Raw genomic sequence first — 22,437 nt, 5'->3', positions numbered from 1 at the left:
AAAACAGGGCGAGGAGATAGAGAGAAGAGTGCTACTTAGAAGGGCTGACTGGGCAGGCTTCCCTGAGCAGGGGCATTGGAGCAGAGGCTTGAGTGCTGTGGATGAGCGAACCCTGCCTAGATTGGCGAAATGCATTGCAGGCAAGGGAGCACCAAGTGCAAGAGCCTAGGGGTGAGAATGGGTTTGGCATGTGATGACCAGACCTAAGTGAGGTATCAGAAAAGAAGAAAGGCAAAGGGCTCTTACGGAATGAACAGATGATCCACCTTGCTCATAACTAGATTAATGCAAGCTGAAACTCACCGAAGAACATCGGTGGGTGTTTAGGACTTTTTTTTTTAATCCTTACCCAAGGATATGTTTATTTATGAGAGAGAGAGAAAGAGAGAGAGAGAGAGAGTGAGACATAAGAGAGAAACATTAATTAATTGCCTGACTGAGGATCACACCCACAACCTAGGTATGTGCCTTGACTGGGAATCGAACTGGCCACCTTTTGGTGTATGGTACGGTGCTTCAACCACCTGAGCCACCTGTCCAGGGCTCTTTAAGATTTTTTGCTTGCTCAGGTCAGATACAGAATCTGAACTAACTGTAGAAAATATAGTTCACATGTAGAAAGATCCCTAAATGTGCCATACTAAAAAAATGCACATCAAAGCTCAACTGTGGTAACCACATCTCACCCACACCACATGGGCAAAAGTCCGACACATATGGCCACCCTTGCTGTGGGGAGCCACTCTTTCTCAGAAATTGCTGGTGGGGAAGCAAAATGATACAACTCCTATGGAAGAGCATTTGGCTGGATCTAGCAAAATTACATAGACATTTGCCTTTTAACCCAGCAATTCCACTTAAGGAATCTGTCCCTAAAATAAAATGGCAAAATATGAAAAGGCATGAGCAAAGTCTATCAATTGCTGTACTGTTTAATAGCAAAAACTGGAAATGGCCCCCCATCAATAGGGGCCTAAGTGCACAAGCTTAGTAAATCCATGTAGTGGAATACTATACAGTTGGGAAAAAGAATAGGCATATTTCTACATATTAGTATGGAGTCTCTCTATGATCATGTTTTTTAGCAATAAGAGCAAGGCAGAAAACTGACCAAAGGGTGCTATCATTTGTCTAAGAAAAGGAAGGGAAATAATATTCATATATATTTGTTAATATATTTTTAAATGAGAGAATGGATAAACAATAAAGATAAAATAACAACTAATAATAAAAAAATAAAATAAAATAAAATAAATGAGAGACTGGTTAAACAATAAAGATAAAATAACAGTAACTTGTGTGGGAAGTAAGAAAGGAGTGGAGTGTAGGATGCAGGAATAGGAGCTAGATTTCTGTGTAGATTGGTTTTGAGCCATGTCATATTTTTTATAATTATAAAACAAAATTAAATGTAATGGGAAAGGCAGTCCTGTGAGTCAAAATATTTTACTTTTGAAAAAAAGTCAATAAATTTAGAAACATTTTAGCAACAATTGAACCTTTAAAAGTAACTGTTTCTAAAAGTAAACATTTTAGAAACCAAAGAACCTAACTTGGCATCCAGTTGATGGAATTAGAGAAACTATTCCAAATGACTGTAAGACAAAAATTTGTACCCCCTTTATGGGCTACCCAAAGGACAAAACAACAACAACAAACCTGGGGAAAATATCTTAATTGTTCCTGGTAGTATTAATAATGTGATTCTGAGGCTGCTGTGCATACGGTGTGGGATAAGGCAAGGGAGTAATTATGGTAAGGACCATGGTATGTGATGTTTTAAAGCTTTAAAACAATAACCAACCCAGTGCAAAGAGCACCTCTCGCTCTCTAAGTACTAGAGGCCTGCTGCACAAAATTCGTGTAGCGGGGGGCGGGGAGGGGGAATCCCTCAGCCTAGCCTGTGCCCTCTCGAAATCTGGGGCCCCTTAGAAGATGTTGGGCCTAAACCGACAGACTTCCCTCTTGCAATCTGGGATGCTGCAGGCACCAGTGACCATACTTTTCATACAGGTGAAAGGCATCTTGCTGTTGTATGGGCAGCTACATTTTTTACCCTGATTATAGAAAGTAGTACATAACATGATCCTTCTGAGGCAGTAGTGCCATTTTCCCCATCTTATGGGTGGAAAAACTGAAGCAGAGAGAAGTTAAGTAATTGGCTTTGTCACAAGTTATAAGTGTCAAAACCAGGGCTGACCACAAAATGTGCAAGCCTGGCTCTATGCATGTCATCGCTGCATAATCCTGTTTTTTTCAGTGTTAGAGTAGCCTTGCCAGGTTTTAATTTTTAAATCTAAGAGACTGTTCCCAATATATAGGGTATGGTCTCTAGGCCTGGCCGGTGATCAGGGATGATCTGTGGGGCGACCGGTGGGCAGGGCGATCGAAAGGCCTCTGCTGGCACCTGCCTTGGCTGGCAACCTGGTGCCCCCCTCTGGCTGGCCCTGCCCCCCCCCCATTGCCACCGCCACTGCCCATTGCCTCCCTTGGGGGGGCAGATGCTCAATGTGGGAGGCAGCTTCTGCTTTGAGTGTCTGTCTCCTGGTGGTCGTTGAATGTCATAGTGACCGGTCATTCCGCCAGTCATTCCACTGTTCAGTCGATTTGCATATTAGGGTTTTATTATATAGGATATAGATTAGGATATTAAAACATGTTGAAATACTGACTGAATGGAACTAGGCTCTTTGGAGAAATGTCTGATTCCTTATCTAGGGCTAGAAATGGACATGAGTCTGGGACAGCTTGTTATGCCAGAAGGACGATGGGATTGTGTCAAAATATTAGCCAACTTATTAGACTCTCACCAGCCAATGATGGACAATGTAAGCATCACTAGCAAAATTACAATTGGTTTAAAACCATCAAATATGTGTAATAAACTCATAATGACACTTAAAAAATAAAAAAGAAACCCTCAATCATCTTTGAAGGATAATAAAGGAACAGATCATTTTTTAACAAAAAACTGTTAATGAAGGAAAAGAATCAAGTATGTATTTGCCTGTCATATAAAATGTAGCTCAGGGCAACTACATCATAGAGAGAAGTCTTGTTCTATGAATAAATGCAGAAGGAATACCATCATTTTGAAAGAATGAATGCTTTATGAAAGAATGAACCCAGGCCTTGAGCATGAAAGGCTGCTCGTACCACAAAGAAAGACAGTGGCATTACATTCTCCCTGCCTTGATCGATCCTTTAGGAAGACATATTTCCTGCCCCATCCACGTAGGAAGGAATCTTGGTACACCTGAATCTTAGAAGCCTCTGGATCTAACTAGCAGGAGCTACTGGCAATGGAGGGACCGGTGGAATCACACTATCAAGTTCACCAAGAACGTCTAGACTGGGGGAAATGCTAAAGGTCAAATATCACGGCTTCATCATCAGCAAGAAACTACAAGGAAGGGAAAAGAAGAGATGGAGGAGGACCCTGTAGATTAAGAGTTATGAGTGATACCGTAGATTGAATCCCAATGCAAACACACTGTCAAACAAAGCAAGGAAGGGATGGTAGAAGGGGCCCAGGGAGGGGATGGAGAGTAACGAGGACATGGGTAGTATGGGTGGTGAAAAATGTGCAGGATATTTGATGATACTAAGGAATTGTTCTTGCTTTTTTGGTTTTGTGATGATAGGTATTGTGATGTCAAAAGAAGAGCCCTTGTCTTTTAGAGATATATGCTGAAATATTTATAGACAAAATGATATGTTAGACATCTGGTTCAAAATAACTTGACATGAGTGGGAGGGTGGGTGGGGACATGGATCAGGGCTTCTCAATCTTGAACGTGCATCAGATTCACCTGGTGGGCTTGTTCAGTTATAGACACTGATCCCGAGTTTTTTATTTGGTCTTGGGTGTAGCCCAAAGAATTTGCCTTTCTGAGTCCTCAGGAGGTATTGATGCTGCTGGTCTGGGGACCACACTTTGAGACCTAATGGCAGAGAGGAAAGAAGAATAACCCCAAGTTATTCTTGCACCTGGGTAGTGGGTACATGAAAGCTCTCATTATACTATTCTCTCTACGTCTGAACATATTTGAGATTTTCTATAATAGGCATTAAAACAGAGGCAAGTGCCCCAGAAGGACACATAGAGGAAGCAAAGCCTTCAACAACCCATCACTGTAATGGGAACATCTATGCTCATGTAGAACAGACGTGGCTGCCACCTCTGGGTTGAAAGGGGGCACATCTGCTCCTGCCCAGTTGGAGCTGAGAGCACCAGCTCAGCTGTCAGTGCCCTTAGAGGACTGCTGGGCCCGAGGGGCAGGGAAGTGGTCTTTGTCTGAGGGAGGTAGTCTTTGTCTGAAGGGTCTGCATCATGTTGCATCCATTTCCTCAGTGTGGTCAGTCACAGGAAGAGCAGTGGTTTGGATGAATCCTAGGAGTCCCTGGCCATTTCATCTGGGAAGGGTGTTCTTGAGCAGAGAGCTGTGCCAACGGGTTCAGCCGTCAGAGGTGGGGTGATCACTGAACTCAGACGCCCACGTGTCCTCCTACAAGGACCTTCCTGAAACGCCTACATCAGGAGGCGTCTCTGTTGGAGGCCGTCTACTCGCCTGTTAAGATTCATGTAGTTATTCAGTCAGACTTATGAGCGTACCTACTAAGTGTAAGGCACTTTCCAGCCCCTGTGAATACAGCAGGGAACAGGATAGGCAAAAATCCCTGCTTATGTTTGGAGATTAAATTCTAGTTGGGGGAAACAAGCAATAAACCAGAACTATATGAACAGAGTAATTTCAAATAGTGAAAAGTGCTATGAATGAAATTCAAATGAAGATGCTTGGATAGTGATTGATTTTGAGTATGTGTGTGCAGGCATGCGTGCCTGCGTGGGTACACATATTTGAGGTGACCAGGGCAGGATTTCTCCAAGGAGAAGATATCTGAGCTGAAAGCTGGGTGAGAAGAAGGAGCCGGCCACCATGCGGAAATCTGGGTCTTTTCAGACAAAGTCAAAAGCAAGTGCAAAGGTCCTGCGATGAGCTTAGCATTTTTTGGAAATGCCAAGACCAGTGGCTCTGGGGCATGGCGAGGAAAGGGCAAAGTTGGTTATGAGGTGAGATGGGAGAGGAGCCAGGAGCCAGGGTATATATGGCTTTGTAGCCATCAGCCAGGGGGCTTATATACATGCCCTAGATGCCTCCGGGGCTGCCAGTCATCCCCCAGCTATGAGAAGTCCATTTTATCTAGAGAAACAGGACACTTTCTTAAATAGTGAAGCCCCTTAGGGGCTCTGGTCTATAGGAAAAATGAGTGTTTTGTATAGTCAATTGAATTATATATCTAATTTGTTGAACCAACCTATTTAAAAAAACCAATGATTTCATTTCAAAATCACTATATGCTCTTGATGCCTTATAATTCCACCTTAAAAACACTCAAGTTACAATGTGTTTCCCTGTTAAAACACATATTCCTCTGTGATGGGTAATGCTTTGACTTATCAGTCATTTCATGCTAATATAAATGGTTTGAGAGCCGTGTCCTTGAAGATATACTTTTAAAAGGAAAGGCATAAAGTTGGTGTGTTCTTGGGTACAGGAAGGCATCTTCAGGGCAGAAACCAATCAGAAAGGAGAAACTGAGCTGCATCAGTAAAAGGACTGATTTTACGATTTTGAGCTTTGCTCTGCTTCCTGGAGAGACGAATGTCCTCCTGCCAAGACATGATGGCAAGGCTCTCTTTCTTGAAATAACACACGTGTCTTTTAATAGCTCTTTCCTAAATGGAAAGTGTGAAATAATCCACAGAGCCCAGCGATTACAACGCACTGCTCCTGCTGCCTGATGCACCCTGGCCAACCCTGGACACGCACCCGGGACCTCACCTCTGCGGACCAACGTTTTCATGACAATGAAACGCGGTGTCCTGGAGGCAGCTCGAAGAGCTGACGGGAACAGGCCACAGGCTTCGCTCTGCAACTTTGTGTTCGAGGGACTTCATATCGGTTGCTTGACATCAGCCACGATGAGATCATTACACCACGGAAATCGGCAAATGCCACACAGTGGGCTTTTTTCAGACAGCCAATTGTTAAACACCAGCATGCCGCTGCCATGAAACCTTAAAAAGAACACTTTAGCATATGCCGTGGCATATGAAAAAATAGCTGTTTCTTTGTTTTGCCTCTTGAATAGTTGCTGATGGTGTTCAAAATGGTATTCACCTTTATAATTTAGCTATACTTATATGTATATAGACACCATTTACTTTCTCAAAAACTTTGCAGGCATTCCATGGTTGACCAGATAGACACTGAGGGCCCCTCAAGGCTTTGAATCATCTGGCTCTTGCTGTCTTGGCTACCCCTGACTCCAATCAAATTTAGTCATCAATGTGCCCCCCACCCCCAAGTACCCTATTCTTTCTTCTGGACATTTCTAGTCTGGAGGGCTCTCCTCACCCCTTCTCTGCCTCACAAAGGCTTACTCATATTTCAGGATCAGAGCAGAGGTCATGTTCTCCTTGACGCTCCTTTGCCCCAGCTCCCTTCCTTATCCATTGCTCTTTCTCCAGTGCTCCCACCTAATGCTGCCTGTGCCTCTCCGTCACTGCTGCCTCGAGGTACAGGTCTTTGTCTCCATGTCTTATCGCCCCCCCAGGAATGCAAGCCCCTCGAGGATCCTGACTTTTGCTTATTCATCATTTTCTCTTTTATAGCATCTGGTGCAGAGCTTTGCACATAATTACTACTCTGTTAGGGTTAGTTGGATTATCTGCATATATGACTTTGTATTCTCCACAGTTCCCTGGACAACATAGTAATTGACACTCCCCCCCTACACACACACACACAATTTCATCAGTCTACATATTCGTACTGTGGACTGACTTCATTTAGCGTGGGTAATGCCTTATTCAACGGAACACTAGGCTCAAATGGAGTCCAGTGGGCACCAACGACAAAACTTCTACCTTCTGTGTGAAATGTCACCTTTCTCATCTGCATGCCGAGTTGGACCACTTTGTTCAATCATGTGATAGAAAGGCGCCCATCTGTTTCAAATCACTGCGCTCCGGTGGCCGCTGCAGATGTAACTGTATCCTGGTGGGGACAGATCCTGCTGGAACGTCAGCGAGTTCTACTGGTACTTCTCTACCTAATAACGAAATGAAAACGAATCTGATATTTTCCCTTTGCTCACTCCTACTGGGAAAGAAGGCTATTTCTGTTCTGTTGTTTCATTCATTAAGCAGTTTCTGCCTTCTCGTGCCAGACGCTCTGCTAAAGGCTCAAGATAGAAAGGCGAATTACCCACAGCCCTGCCCTTCAGGGACTCACAATCACAAAAAGAGAAAAGGCAATCGGATGCGTTCAAAGTCTCAGGCGAAACAGAGCCCCGAAGCGCTGACAATGACCCACATCAGTGCGTTGGCCCATTAGATTCTGCCATCTGTCCCCGCAGGAGGCGTTTGCTGTAACTCCTCCATGGGCCGCTTTTGGTTTGAATGACCTTGGAGACAGCCTGAAATCCCGAGCTCAGGAGGGTGCTTTTAGAGTTACTGGTCCGCACTTATGTGCTTCAAATAGAATTTCACAAACCTCCAATTATCTCCTCTTACCAGGCTGCCTAAATGACTGACGACTTAGCTCTCTAGTCCCTCCAAGAATGGATTTCTATTCAGCCGGTGCCCGCGATGCATTAGGATGCCCAGAACATGTGTGGCTGCTCCGAGCAGCCCAGGGCAATTAACAGAAGGCACGCAATTTGCAAAACGCCTCAACTTCCTGCTTGTCTCTGAGGCAGAAAATTGTCACACCTTCATCTCAGGAGGCTCATCTGCAGAATTATCCCCCCCCCCGACACACCCCCTCCCACAAACAGAGCCTCTGGTGTCAGCTTCTCCTCCCTGCTTTTTGCAAACATAAGCACTCGGCTGAAACAACAGCTATGACTCAGTTCCTAGCCAGCGCTGCCTGAATTGATTTAGTCTGAGTTCAGATTTAGCACCTAATCATGTTCAATTTGCTCCACTGCACTGCCTAGAGATAAAAGGCATGGGGGAAAAAATAGCTTCAGCTTGTGTCAGTCTTTGTGGTGATGTCATTGCCATGAGAAAGCCGGCCCTTCCTTACTCGGCTGAGCTGCCTCAGAGGCGGCGGGCTGTGTGCGTGCAGCCAGTGGGCTCCAGGTGCCGAGCTCCGCCGTGTCCAGGGCAAGGCAGCACCGGGTGGGCCACGGCAGCATCCACCTGGAGGCTCTGCCCATCACCCTGTCACGCAGGACACCGAGGCTGCCTAACTCTTTTGAAAATCAGGAGGGGGAATGCCAGCCCCTAGCATGGACTGTGATGTTTCCACTCTGGTCGCCTGCCTGGTGGATGTGGAGGTCTTTACCAATCAGGAGGTGAAGGTATGCACCTGCAATCTTATTTTGCATGATTGCTGCTCCTGAAGCTGCTGGGCAGAGCCTCTTTGGCTTAAGGAAACATGACTTTGTTTAGTAGTTCGCAGCTCACGGTGTGTGCTAGAAATGCATGTGGTGAGTGCCCGGCTGTATGAATTAGAATAAGTTAGAAGGGGGACCAGCACATTCATTTTGACTGTGATAAGGTTGACCATTGTCTGTTGTTGTTTTTTTCTGGCCTTTTCTACTTGGCGATTTCAAAGTAGACATGTTTTTGTAGTTTCATATCTGTGTCAATAAGGAGAATTGTCAGTGCTTCATGTTCAGAGGGGTTTTGACTCAGTGATTAAAGGAAGACAGTGCACATGATAAACCTCCCACCCAGGACACGCTGCTCGTGGGACAGTAACCACTTCATGGCCTATCACTTACCGATGCCACGGTGTGGTCTGCAAATTGAACAAAAGCTGTTCTAAGAAGGGCAGTTTCAATCTCCAGCTCTCTGGAAATCGAAGTTGGAGAGCAGCTGCCTACATTTTTATTTTTGTCAAGCAAAGGAGTCATTTCCCTGAGCAGTGGTGCAAAAGAAAGTTTAGGCATAAATAAACGTTGCATCTACTTAGAATTCCACGGCACTGGTTCCCACTGATTATCTGCAGGAATTGCTTAATTGTCATGGGTGATTGTCCCCTGGTGATAGCCATTCTCTTTTATTTCCCATTTTGTTGTATAGTATGAAAAAGGCTCTGCGCTTGTAAAATGGGATTTTTAATTTATTCTCTCATATTTAATGTATGAATGAGCAGGAGCTTCTTATTTACACAGTTTACACACACAAACACACACACACACACACACACGCGCGCGCGCGTCGGTTGCTCATTGTGTGATAGGAGGAAGAAAGGGGAATTACATTGCATAATCATTTTCCATCCTTGCCTTGGTCTTTATTTAAAGGAAGACCTTGAATTCTTTACTGTTCCGTGTGCAGCTGACACCCTGGTCCATCCCAGGTGGGGATTTATATGTTCGCTAGCATAACGCATGGCTCTGTCATTCAAGATTGGGGTTTTGGACGTGCTTTTGAAATGGATTCAGAAATCTGATTTGCTGTTTCTGCATATTTTAAATGGGTGGCCCTGCACTTACCAACTCTCATACTGGTGCTATAGAAGTGTCTACCACCTGTCATATTGAGGTCAGAAGATTAGAATATAATGAATTGGTGCTGCCTATGGATGCATTGGGAATGGAAACAGGCATGCAAAGACTCAGAGTCCTTCCAGGTGTACCTGCCATACGCACCCAGAGGTGACAGCAGTCATCAGAGCCCCTCCGGTTTAGCACCAGTTTCAAGTTTGGTGTGGGTAACCAGGTAGAGGTATCTCCCACCCATGCTGGAACAGAACTAAAACCTCCTAACTCTCTTCTGTCCTCCACTGTTCTCTGTTGTTTACATGCTTGCTCTGAAAATGTCTAAACTTTTTTGGTTCAAGAACTAATAATGAGAAAATATTTATTGTGCATATGTAATATGCCAAGCATTCTGCTTACATAGGAAGGAGTTTAAAATATGCTTATATGACATGTATCTGTGAGAGACATAAAAAATTACCACTTGCCCAACATTTCTTAAAGACAGAGAATGCTTGTGGAATTAAAGGGACACAAAATTCTTACAGCTGGTTGTATTTGAGTGGTTGGGGTGGCTTCATGGAGAAAGTGGTATTTGAACTTGATGATGGGTAGATTTTGATCCAGAAAGAGGGAAGGCCTGGGGGATAGGGAGGCATTCCATGTTGCAGTAGAGTGAGTCAATGAATTTGACTGCAGTAGGATCTGAGAGATGGGAGGGGCTGCAGGGGAGGGAAGTGAGTCAGGACCAGATTATGGAGCAACTGATACTGTTCATCAGAAATGTATAAGGTTTTCCGGGAAGATTCCCACCGGAAAGATGACCTTCCTACCAAATAGCCCTAAATCACAATGTTTGTTTCTTCGGGGTGAGCTACTTGATCTTTCTGTGCTTTACTTTTCTCGTCGGTAATGTGGGGAATAATAGTAATTCCTACCTATTTGCCTTCGTATGATTGAAGAAAATTAGACACGTAAAAAAATTAACATAGTACCTGACACATTTATTGTTTAATAAATATTAGCTATTGCCATCATCATCATTGTAATCTTTTAGACATTCTCTGAAGGTGATAGATGACTTTTGCCAGTTTATTGGAAGGCCCTAATTCTGAGATAACAGTGACAATGCAGGACACAGAAGTGTTTTTCCTCCATTCCCCCAAAAACAAACACACACACACACACACACACACACACACACACACTAGCAATTTAGAAAACATGGCCCTTCCTGTCAGATATTTAATCACTTAAGGTAAAACAGTGATGTTATCAAGCTAAGATCCACTCTGTGCTTATTTAAAAAGGAAAAATGAATATAGTAAGGTGGGCCAAAGAGGTTTGTGGAGAAAACCTATGTGCTCCTGGCTCAAAAGTGGGCGTTGCTCATTGTCATGTTCAAATGTGAAATTCTGCCACCAAATCAAGTTTCTCCAAAGGTATAAACTTCATTAATTGCAAATAACAGATACATGGCGGAACCAGAGCAGCTTTCCTCCCAGGCTTCAGCATTTGCTGTCAGAGAGAAGGGAGGCTGCTCTAAGGCGAGGGTTTGACTCACCGGCCTGCATCCAGCGTGCTTCATCTCACTCTCTTTGCAGACCCTTCCTTTCTTTCTATGGGTAGCCCCATGGAAAAGCAACTGCCCCAGGTTAGGCAGCCAGCAGGCACCCTTTGCAGGTGCAGCGACCTATTTGAAGGGGATGGAGGCATGTGCAAAGCCAGTGTCTGATCTCGACTTAGAAACCCTGATATTCAATGGGGGAATCTCAGCGGGTTGCACTGGGGGCCCTTCAGACTCCAGTGTCCTTAATGTTGGCAAAGCTGCTAGAGCAATCGTACTTAAAAAGAAGAAGAAACCAGACAAATGGGGTGCTGCCATATTTGGCTTTCTTCAGAAATTCCATTAGTGGTGTCATGAATCTTGCTGTCTGTTTTATGGCATAAGAGTACACAGAGATGAAGAAATATGAAGCCCTTAATAGAAGAAAAATGATATAATGAGCTGAAGAGTGTGTGTATGTGTGTGTGTGTGTGTGCATATGCACACACGCACAGAGTTGATTTTTTTCCCCCCCGGCATATTTCTGAAAATAGTCCTCCACTACCCCAAGGAGCCAAACCCTTGGGAAAATGAAAAGGACCCAAAGATGGGTAATGGAATTTATATTTCACTTTAGTCCAGTGGTTCTCACACCTGATTTCACTTTGGTATCCCATGGAGAGCTTTAAAAAAATATTGGCGATGCCCAGACCCCACACCCCGAACTTCTGCCTTGGCTGATCTGGATGGAGCCCAGACCTAGGTTATCACATAAAGTCAGCGTCAGGTCTCTGTGAGACACAGATAGGCACGGGCGCCGTCAGTCAATAATCGCCTAGAGTTACCTCCACTTAAACGCCGACCCACATGCCCCAGGTGAAGGCTTGATGTGTGCAGTTTTAGAAGCTGTCAGAGGTGTTGAGGGTCAGCTAACTCTGCTGGATCATAGCACCAAAAAGAAGAGGAAATCAGGCCAGTGGAGTTCTGTCCTATTGTTTCTCTCTAGAAATTCCATTGGCCATGTTTGAATGGATGGCCAGTGGAAACATCTCTGGGGAGGTGACAGTTTATTCAATGCCACTGTTCCAGTGTCATTCTGAAATGAGTGAGAGAACCATGGACAGATCTGAGCGGAAAGCCTTTCAGGAGAGGGAAGAGCAGAAGCAAAGCGCGATGATGTTGTCTTCTTACCCAGCCCCATTTTCAGCTATTTTAATCATTTATTCATTCCGGGACCTAATGAGACTATCACTATCTTATGGCATGTTTTTATTATTTTTTTATAATTTTGAGGATGCTCCTTTTTAGAAATCGTGCTTGACCTAATTCCCTCGCACTATATTTTAAGGTTGTTGGTTTCTGTGGGGAAGGGAGAAATAATAAGCAGCTATTTGTTCTCAGCATAATAATTTTTTATACACTGAAATCTTAGGATTTTTCTTTCTCCTTCTGAAAGCCAAGGCTTTTTGTACGGTGACTCATAGTCCCGCTTTCTCTCCTCTGCCTTTGAGACTTTCTCAGTACCCCCCTAATCCATGTAACATTGGAAAAGCCTCTTAACCGTTCTAGATACGTGATAATCATACTGAGAAAAATACTCGACTGCTTTATATGTTGTTTTCCTTTTCACACAATGGTATGATGTGACTGACTCATAGTCTGTGTCATGCTGCCGTGGGAGTTATGAAAAAAAAAAAAAAAACCCAGCACACTGTGGTCCCTTTGTATAATGGAACCTCTTTATCCTCGGAACCTGGAAATTTCAAATGACTTGCTTTGTTTCGGGGGAGTCACGTGAGGAGAAGGATGGAGCAGAGTTGGTATCATACACCTTGCATTATGATGTGAAGAGAGACAAGTAGGAACTGGGTACTGGGGATTGATTTGAAGAGAAGCTGGTAGGTCTCTGCTAGGAGAGCTGGTTGACCTCCATGCCTATTTCTTATGCTTACTGCAAATGCAGTGCTGGGTGGGGAGAGGCTCTGGCCACCACCATGACTTTATGGCTCTGCAGAACTCTCACGCTCTTTCAGCAAATTCAAATACCAAGTGTTCACTCAGTAACAGAAGCGGTTGAGTTGCATATGATTTAGTTCTCAAAAATTGAAACCCACTTAGAGAGATTCATGGCAACTTTTAGGAACCACAATGTAACAGAAACCCTCATTCTCTATTCAGTGGCTGTGATAGTAAATCATATCTGTTACATATCTCCAGACCATGTTTAGTATCTGAAAACCAAGAGGGAGCATGCGGGAACATGTTACACATGCTAACAAACACTTGCTCTTTCTCTGACAATAAAATAGACCAGAATTGAGGCAATTTTGAAAATAAATGAATTATACAAAACTGGATAATAAAATGAATTATACAAAACTGGATGTTACCATTCTTAAATGTGCAATACAGGACAATTTTCTTGCTACTGACAGTTGTGACCTTGAACTTGAGTGTCAGATTTACTTAAAAACCACCACAACAAAACAGCATCTTCATTAACATTGTTGTCCTAAAGAAACAGATTTTAATGTAAAACTAAGAGAGTTCTATTTATATCCTCAGTGATTCTATTCAAGTACCACTATCAATAATTTATAATGGGCTTTTTAGTACTTTCTAATGAGGCTTAGAACAGACAAAGAAGAAAGGATATGATAGCTTAAACATGATCATTTGACATGTTTGGGTTGTAAGCTCAACAGGCATTGCATCTTTGTGGTCAACAGCCCAAGTTCCCAAGGAGGTCTGACACTCTCCAACCCGTGCCTGACCCAGAATGTCTTTATGTAAAGGGACAATTTCTCTATGCATTCTTTAGATAAAGGGAATGTAGCCTTTCCCAGCTGTAATCTAAGCTGATTCCAAAATGCAGTATAAAAAACATTGAGATCATTTAATGAGGATTTCAAGCAGATGAAAAGTTACAGACACTCCACTTCATCTAGAATGGAGAATTTATTTTAAAAGTATTGGAGAATAAAATAACCACCAAGTCATACCTGCCCTAGAAAATATTCACTATATGTTCTTTCATATCCTCTTTCAGGGCAACTGTATCAAGAGGGAAATATATATATGAAAATGTATGTATGTATATACTGTATTTCCCCTTTTCCCTGCATGGTCATGGAAGGTTTTTTTTTTTTCTGTTTAGCTCTGGCCTATCCAACTAGCTATTAGAAACTGTGGCTGTTGATCATCTAAGAGATTTAAAGCCTGGAGAAGTTTCCTGGTAAAATAATTGAACAGAAGCCTAAACTATTGCTAAACAATTCCTTCAGTGGGGAAATACTAAGACATTCATGGCCTCTTTTTATTGTTAAAATACTCTATATCCTTAGAGTCTAGTAACATAATTACTCTCTCCCAGAATCTAACATGCGAGCTCCGAACTGTGAACACTTTTTAAAGGCTTTTGAAAAGATCTCACCTTTGAGCTTCCAGAAAGGTGACTTTAGCAGACCTATCCTTCACCTGCTCAATTGGACTGTGGACCAGCTATCATCCCCATCTCCCCTCAGAATGATCTTCCTTAATATTCTACTTGTCCCAACAATGAGGTAGTTTTCTGCTTAGTTGTAAGATCCCTCCCCCAATCTCTGGTGGTTCTATAAGAATATGTGAGCAGTGTTCATGTTGGGCCCCAAAGATTTAACTTTGGAGGGGGGGTTACTAAATTAAGCATCAAACCATCTCCCATTATGACAAATAAAAATCCCTAGAGATGTTCAGCTCTATGGATCAATAGTATATAATGTCAAGATGGGCAATTTAAAAGATTCTAACAACTCTTTCCATTTACTAAATAGTTTCAAGTGCCAGTACATGGCACACACCAGGTACTCCCAGTCATCCCCATAGCAGCCCAAGGCATCTGTTTATCTGTCCCTTTATACACAGGTTCCTGAACAGAGAAGTTAAACTTTTGCACAAGATTACACAGAAACGGGTCTCAAACTGTGGTCTGCTTCACTCTTGCACTATCAAAATATCCCTAAGGATTCATTAACCAGCTGTTAATCAATTATTCGGCATTCGGGGGGCGGGTGTGTGTGTGTAAATCTTAGAAGATAAGACAATGAGCTCATATATAGTATTAACTGTAGGGTTCAAAACTCTGCTTTTGTCCTCTATTTCTTATCAGAGGTGGGAGAACTATTACATAAATCAGTCATTGAAATCATTTAATTTTTCTCAATAAACCTAGCATGTGGCAGTTCTAGACATAGCATCTGTTTGGGATTTTGTTTTAAAATTTGTCTCAAATTTTAATTATGCCATCGAGTTGGAAAACAAAAAGTCTTCTAGAAAACCCGGGGCTCACCAGCAGACTGAGAACCCCGCTCTGAGAGCACCTCCACCTGGTCCCAGTGTCCCTGAACTTTGACCGCTGACTTGGTGAGCGGTGATCTATGAAGAACTGTGGAGCAGTGGTAGGGAAACTGTTAATGAGCATGATAATGATAGTGCTCTCCATATTCTACAAAACTCAGCTTTCTCACAGGAGATCTCCAAAGTGGACAAGATCTCACAATTCGTAAGGGGAAAGTTGGGCTGGGATCTGTTCATGCCACGACACACACCTCTTGGTGTATTATTATAGCCTGCATCAGTGGTTCGTCTGAGAGGACTGATTTCACCCTCTGTGACTTCGCTGTGCCTTTAGCTATTGACTAAGACAATCATCTCAGGCCACCTTTCCTGGAACAGGATATGCAAGCCATGAGCAAACTTAATAATAGCAATAATGTATTGAGCACTTACTATTTGCCAGGCACTATGCAAAGTGCTTTTATTCATTCATTTATACATCAAATATGTACGGAGTGCCTTCTGTATCCAAGGCCTCACACTAGGCTCTGGAGATGTAGAGATTAAGTCCATTGAATGCAAAGGCCTGTGCTCTGCATTAAGTGGTGCTGCCCTTTATTTCACTCAGTCCCACTTTTCCCAGAAAGGATGATGCTGTCTCGACCTCCAAAGAGGTCTCCTATGCTGATAGGGCATGTGAGAAGGAAGCAGCCCAGCTTCCGAGTTAGACTCTTACCGGAAAGGGGCCTTGGCCCTGAGCGGGTCTGCCTAGGGCCGGCCAGTAGTGTGTGGGTTCTTGACTTTGTGCAGGAAAGATTTCACAACACAAGTCCAGGTGAATTTTAGAAGACATTTATTAAAGCTGGGACAGTGAAACAAGGAAGGGCAGGGGAAAGGGCCTAGGCTGGGCTGCTTTGGCTCACTAAGAAGTCAGAGAAAAGCAGGCAATGGGGACAGGTTTGGATGAGCTGCCACTGCCCACCGCTGCCCTAGTTGCAAGCTTTGTGGGGTCCCTTAGAGTTTAGGAGATGTATGCCTAAGAAGGGGGAAGGAGGAGGTGAAGGGAGGCATGGGTGTGCTCTCTGAAGGGAGAGAGTGCTCACTGGACCTTCATTTTGAGGGGTTTTAAAGGCTAAGTGTTTAGGGGAGGTCTTAGGGGAGGAGCTCAATAGAATATTCATCAGCTTTATGCTGATGTAGCAAAATGAGGATTATTTTCTTAATTCATCTGTCCTTGGGTGTGGTTAGCAAATGGCACTAATTGAATTTCTGCTATCTATTGCCCTGAGTAGGGTGACTTAAGCTATTTACTCTCTGATTGAAGAGGAGTACAAATCATTTATTCTTAAATGTTCCTGGTTTAGGGAAGATAGCACTTACTAGATGGCTGCAAGCTGCTTGGCATCTAGAGTTTTCTAGATGACTGTAAACTGCTGTTTAACTATCTGTCTCAGTTTCCCTATTCTGCTTGTCCTGGCTTACTAGCCTGTCTCACGACATCCTGGTTTAAATTCTCTATTTGCCCAGTTCAAAGCAGGTGGCACCAGAAAATGAGGGGTCTGGATAGACAGGAAGCGTCATCCTCACTCTGCAGCCATGGGGTGGGGGTGGGGGACGGTATAGAGGTGAATCCCCAAGGAAGTTGCTGATGTTGATTGAGTCAATGGGAAGGGAAGCCGCCTGAGTGAACCCCCACCCACCTGGCCAAAACTCTGAGGCTCAGTGGCTTGTATCTCACTCAGAATAAAGCTTAAGTCCTTGCTATGGTCTTCAATGCCCATCAGACCTTGCCCGTCTCATCTTCTCGGTGTATCTCTCCCTCTCACTCAGCTCTAACCACCCTGCTCCCTGAACAGCCAGCACCTCCTTGAACTTGGGATGCTGTACCCTCTGCTCAGAATGCTCCTCCTCCTGGCACCACCCTGGCTTGCTCCTCCTTCATCATAGAGCTGTTCCTTGACTGCTGAATCGAAAATAGCACAGCCTGCTGCTCACTCTACACCCCTCGCCCTGCCTTGATTTCCATCACAGCACAATCACAAGGTGACATAGTCTGTTTATTTATTGGTTCATTGTCTAGTTCCCCCTCCTCATCCCTGAACACAAGCTTCAGGAGATCAGGAGCTTTCCCCTTTTTTACTTCTGAGTTCCTAGAGACTCCAGGCAGTAACACCAAGAAAACGTGTATTAACAAACAAATGATAGGCTCCAATTCTCAGTAACCTTGAACATCCTATTAGACCACTTCCTTTGAAAGAGACTGTCTAGATTCCCAGACCCAAGGCCAGGTTTATATGGCAGGATACAGAGGTTTTAAGGCAAGAAGTCCAATAAGGAAAACAGAGATTGAGCTCAGAAGCCATTTCTTCAAATCCATTTACATCTGCCTCTGAGCACGAATTTTAAATGGGGTTGTAAGCTGCTTTCACCACAGCAATGCTAAACTGTAATTGCAGTACTTTTAATATTGACCTTCACTTCCCATTTCTACTTTAAAACTGTGGAGATAGGTGGAAGTTAGATTAATTACCCAAGCCGAGCTCAATTTCCCTTTTGCTTAATAGGCGTTTTTGCCCTAGAAACTCTGTGTTCTGCCATGCACACTTGCCTCTGACTGTACTAGCTTGTATCCCAAAACTAGTAAACTCTTCTGTGACACTTAAAAAACAAAAACTAAACTGAAAGTCCTACTATTGCATTGCCTGAATGAATACGCAGCAGGTCTGAATTATTAATGAGAGGGATAGTGGATGGTCTATTTTATATTCTCACTTTGTAAGGAAAAGTGCCTAGCAAAATAATACTGCCGTGTAGTGCTCAGCAAAATAACATTCTATATTTAAGTAACACTTCGCATCAACAACAGGCCACGTTGATGCTAGCCTCAGAAGACCTGAACCCTCTTTCAATAGATACTTCCTCATGCCACCCTCCTGATGTAGGTGGGAAGTATTATTCTCTCAATGAGAAATTCAGATTAGAAGTCTCCCCCAAAATGTGTTGGAGTTTGTTCCTTTTGACTTCAGTTTTTTATTGCATAGTTCTTGGAGCTGGAAGCAAGAAGCAACTTGGTTTTGTGGTTTCTTGGAAAACAACTTGGTCTTTGAAAGCAAAACGTCCTGAATTCGCAATACCTCGTATTCATGACTTTTTTCCTATGTACAAAACAATGCTGAAGATTTAGGTTAAGGGCTGTTAGAATGTAGGTGATCAGTAAGTTATCACTGAAGACTGTGTATGGCATTCCTGAGGCACCCCGTCCATTCATTCCATAGTTAACAAACATGGCGGAGCACTTGCTAGATAGTAGGCACTGCTTTAATCCTTGGGATTCATGGATGGAGGCATGCCTCCTGCCCTCAAAAGGTGTGTAGCTGATGGAGGAGTGAAGGTAGTGAATAGATATAGAGAGTTTAGAAAGTGCCATGGTTTGAATAAGCCCAGTCTAGTGTATTCTCTGGACATCTATAGGAGGGTGATCTGGGATAATGAAGAATTACCCACAGAGATAATTCTTGAGTTACAGTTTTACAGGTTAAGTAGGTGTTGGGCAGGTGAAGGAAGTGTGGATGTAGGGAAGGGTACCCCAGGGAAGGGGGGGCTGCACCAAAGCAGAAACCCTGGGGAGAGTGGTCACTTCTAGGAAGTGGAAACCTGGTGCATACAAGATACAGAGGCTGGGCCCACATTACAAAGGAGCTTTGGACCTTATGGATTGGGCCATGGGAATGAGCAGGGGAGTGACCCATCCACCTGGCCTGACAGAAGGTCCTCTGGTTGTAATGTGACTGTGCTGCACCCAGGCTGATGCTGCGAAGAGGTGAGTTGAGAGGAGGGGCTGCCTCATCCCAGCCAGACAGGAGGAGGGCCTGCGGGACTCAGTGGCAGAGTCCCAGCATCCTTGAATCATGCTGATTATCTTTTGTTATTCCTCTGTCTTTTCTTTCTTTCTTTTGTTAAAGAGGAGAGAAATCAAAGCAGAAAAGAGGCCATCCTGAGGATGTCATTAGGTTGCCATTCAACAAGGTTGATGTGGGGGGAGAGAAAGGCATATTTGTTATTGCTACACCTAGGATATGCAGCAAGTGCATTTAAACAGCATGGGTTGATGGTCTCCTAGGGCCAGGAGTCTAAAATCAAAGCTTCAAACCCTGGTGCCTGCCCTGGGAAATCACTTAGTCTGTGGCTGAGGGACACTGACTTACAATCACATCCCGATATCCTTTATCCTGATGTCTCTGCAAACTCCTCACAGCTTGGAAAGAGAAATTCAATGATGTTAAATGCTGGACCTAGAATATTTTGGGCCCCTTATTAGAACAAACACACATGCAAAAATAAGCCCCAAATCCTCAGCATTATTGCTAAAATATGTTTATGGAAGCTCACAGTCCCTGAGCTTAGCATACACAAAGCAAAGAGAAAGAGAAGTTTGATACCTTGCCCTTGGAGTCACCTGTTGCCATCATGCCAGCAGTTTTGCCTCAGAGCAATAGTCTACATTTAGTAGATGCTCATTAAAAGTTAGATGAAGAAGGGAATTAATGGTGCTTGAGTTTGGTGCAGGCCTGGTTTTAGGCAACAGGATGAAAGAAGGGGGCGAGTTGAACCTCTCTGACAGGGCAGGCTCCAAAAGTTGTACATATCACCTCTCAGATTCACCTGGCCAGAGCATGGGGCCCTGGACACACTGGGTGCAAGAGAGCCTGAGAATGCTGCCATGTTCCTGGATTCTATGATAAACAGAAGAGGAAGGTGGATATTGAGGGACAAGGAGCGATTTCTATAGCAGGTGACAAGTGTACCCTTTAAATAAGTGACTTGCGAATTCAAGGCTCCGAATTCATATATGTTAAATGACTTCCCAGAAGGTGCTAATGGAATCTCAAACACACATTTTTAGGAGAAGCTTGTCAAGTTTCATAAAACAGGTAAGCTTTGACTTGGGATGTGAAAGACATGGCAGGTATTAGGCACTCTTCAATGTGGCTGCTGGGTCATCTGGGGAAATTAGGGCCCAGCAGGCTGCCTCTCCAGTCACCTTCATGCCTTGGGTTTGGCTGTTCTTCCATGCTGATGGGGCATTCCACACATTTATGCTGCTTTACATACTATCACCATCCAGTGGGTCGTTCTGCCTGTTTGCAGAAAGATATTGATTAACACATGGCAAGGCCATCTCTAATCAGGTTCTGAATATCATTCAGATCCTTTGCAGTCATTAGATAGGGCTAGAGTTATGCTAAATAAGCCAGCAGTTTCTGCCCAGTCCACAGGTGAATGCTAAGAGGTCTTCAGCCTTCCTGCATCCTTTATAGATGCAGTGGAACCTGTGATGCAGCCTCTGGCTGTGGGAAGACTCAAGGGGGACCAAATAAGGAGGCAGAAGCTCTAGGTACAGGCTTTCAGGCCACTTACTTTGGGCAAACAATGGAATCTTTCTGAAAGTCCAATGGAATATAAGATCCCTAGATAAGCAGTTGGTGGTATGTATCTGGTAGAGGGAATGGGGTTTAGACAAGGCTGGGCTGGCTGACCCTATCAGTTACTAGTTTTGCAGTCTTGGGACATTTTTTTAAATATATTTTATTGATTTTTTACAGAGAGAAAGAGAGAGGGATAGAGAGTTAGAAACATCGATGAGAGAGAAACATCGATCAGCTGCCTCCTGCACACTCTCCACTGGGGATGTGCCTGCAACCAAGGTACATGCCCTTGACCGGAATTGAACCTGGGACCCTTGAGTCCGCAGGCGATGACCCAAACCGGTTAAGGCAGTCTTGGAACTTTTTTTTTAATCTCTCAGTTACAATTTTATCATCTGTGAAGTGGGTATAATGTTACTCTTTTGGGTATTGTAGCTGGAATAAGAATGTACTTAAAACATAAAGGCACTCAATAAATGGCTATTGTTTTTCTTGCCACTTTTATCTCTAAACTTTGATAACGAAAATCCCTTAAATCAACTAGAGCCCAGTAATGAGATTTAGCAGGTAAAGACACAGCGGTTTTGCTATATTGAGAATCACATATTAGCTTCATCCACAAAATTGTCATTTTTTTGAAATCTATACAATTTCTAATTAACATTTCTGTGTAGGGCATCATCTGTTTTAGTGAAAAAATCTATCAAGTCTTTCAAGAGTGCAAACATTGATAACTCATCAATTTCTCCCATGAGGTTCCTAATATTGACGATATCAATTGCTTCCTTTGGTTCAACACTGGCAAAAATTGAAAATTGTTAATAGCAGCTGTTTATTGACTGTTACTAAGGAGAGATAAGTAAGCAGCAATCTTGTGTTAACTAAGAGATTGCTTTAGAGGGAATATGAATCAGTCTTTTTATAAAAAAGATTTTATTGATTTATTACAGAGAGGAAGGAAGAGGAATAGTTAGAAACATTGATGAGCTGCCTCCTGCAGACATCCTACTGGGTATGTGCCTGCAACCAAGGTACATGCCCTTGACCAGAATCAAACCTGGGACCCTTCAGGCCTCAGGCCAACGCTCTATCCATTGAGCAAAACCAGTTAAAGCTGAATCAGTCTTTATACTTTTTTTTTTACAGATATTGTAAAACAAAGTTTCTTCCCTGAGTATATTGGGTTAGGACACTGTGTACTCTCATTCAATCCTCTTCCTAACATATACTATAGAATAAAATCTCTGGAGCACAAAAAGTTTATAATGACTTCTTGATGCTCTTCCGGCAAATGGAAGTAAATAAACTCAAAGGACTTTAAGCTCTTGAATTCTGAATGGGCACAATATAACAAAGAACCAACTTTCCTTGAACCTCTTGCTTGACCCACCTAAGCAGTCCCAGCAGTCATTGTCATTATGTGGGCTTGGGATCTGGGAGCATCTTCACTCATCAACCCCTTTTATTGACTTCGTATGTAAGCGAAACTAAATTTGTACGAGTCTCTTTCTGCCGAATCAAGTTCCAAATCTGTTTGTGAGTACTTAAAATGAATGGAGCATTGTGTAGTCCCCTAAAGAAAAAAACACTTGATACCTTAAAACCATGGAGTCTAGTAGAGCTGACTAGTTCAAGTGCCGTGAGAAGGGT

The 22,437-nt window shown here is 43.4% G+C and overlaps 1 protein-coding gene across 5 annotated transcripts in view; it reads left to right on the top strand.

The window, feature by feature from the left end:
- RCAN2 (regulator of calcineurin 2) overlaps nucleotides 1-22,437 on the top strand; it is a 251,797-nt gene that overhangs the window by 143,699 nt on the left and 85,661 nt on the right. The window contains exon 1 of one of the 5 annotated variants that reach the window (XM_015572245.1): nucleotides 8,062-8,373. The exons of 3 other annotated variants lie outside the window; for them this stretch is intronic. In XM_015572245.1, the coding sequence (XP_015427731.1) occupies nucleotides 8,287-8,373 (87 nt within the window). In that variant the 5' untranslated portion in view covers nucleotides 8,062-8,286. Of the gene's footprint in view, nucleotides 1-8,061; nucleotides 8,374-22,437 lie in introns of those variants that run through there. One more of the 5 variants, XM_006776412.2, reaches the window with a different exon arrangement.

This window comes from Myotis davidii, unplaced genomic scaffold (assembly GCF_000327345.1).
Source record: "Myotis davidii unplaced genomic scaffold, ASM32734v1 scaffold167, whole genome shotgun sequence".
Classification (NCBI taxonomy): Eukaryota; Metazoa; Chordata; class Mammalia; order Chiroptera; family Vespertilionidae; genus Myotis; species Myotis davidii.
Note: the sequence above shows the minus strand (reverse complement) of the source record. Positions and strands in the feature narration are given on the sequence as shown.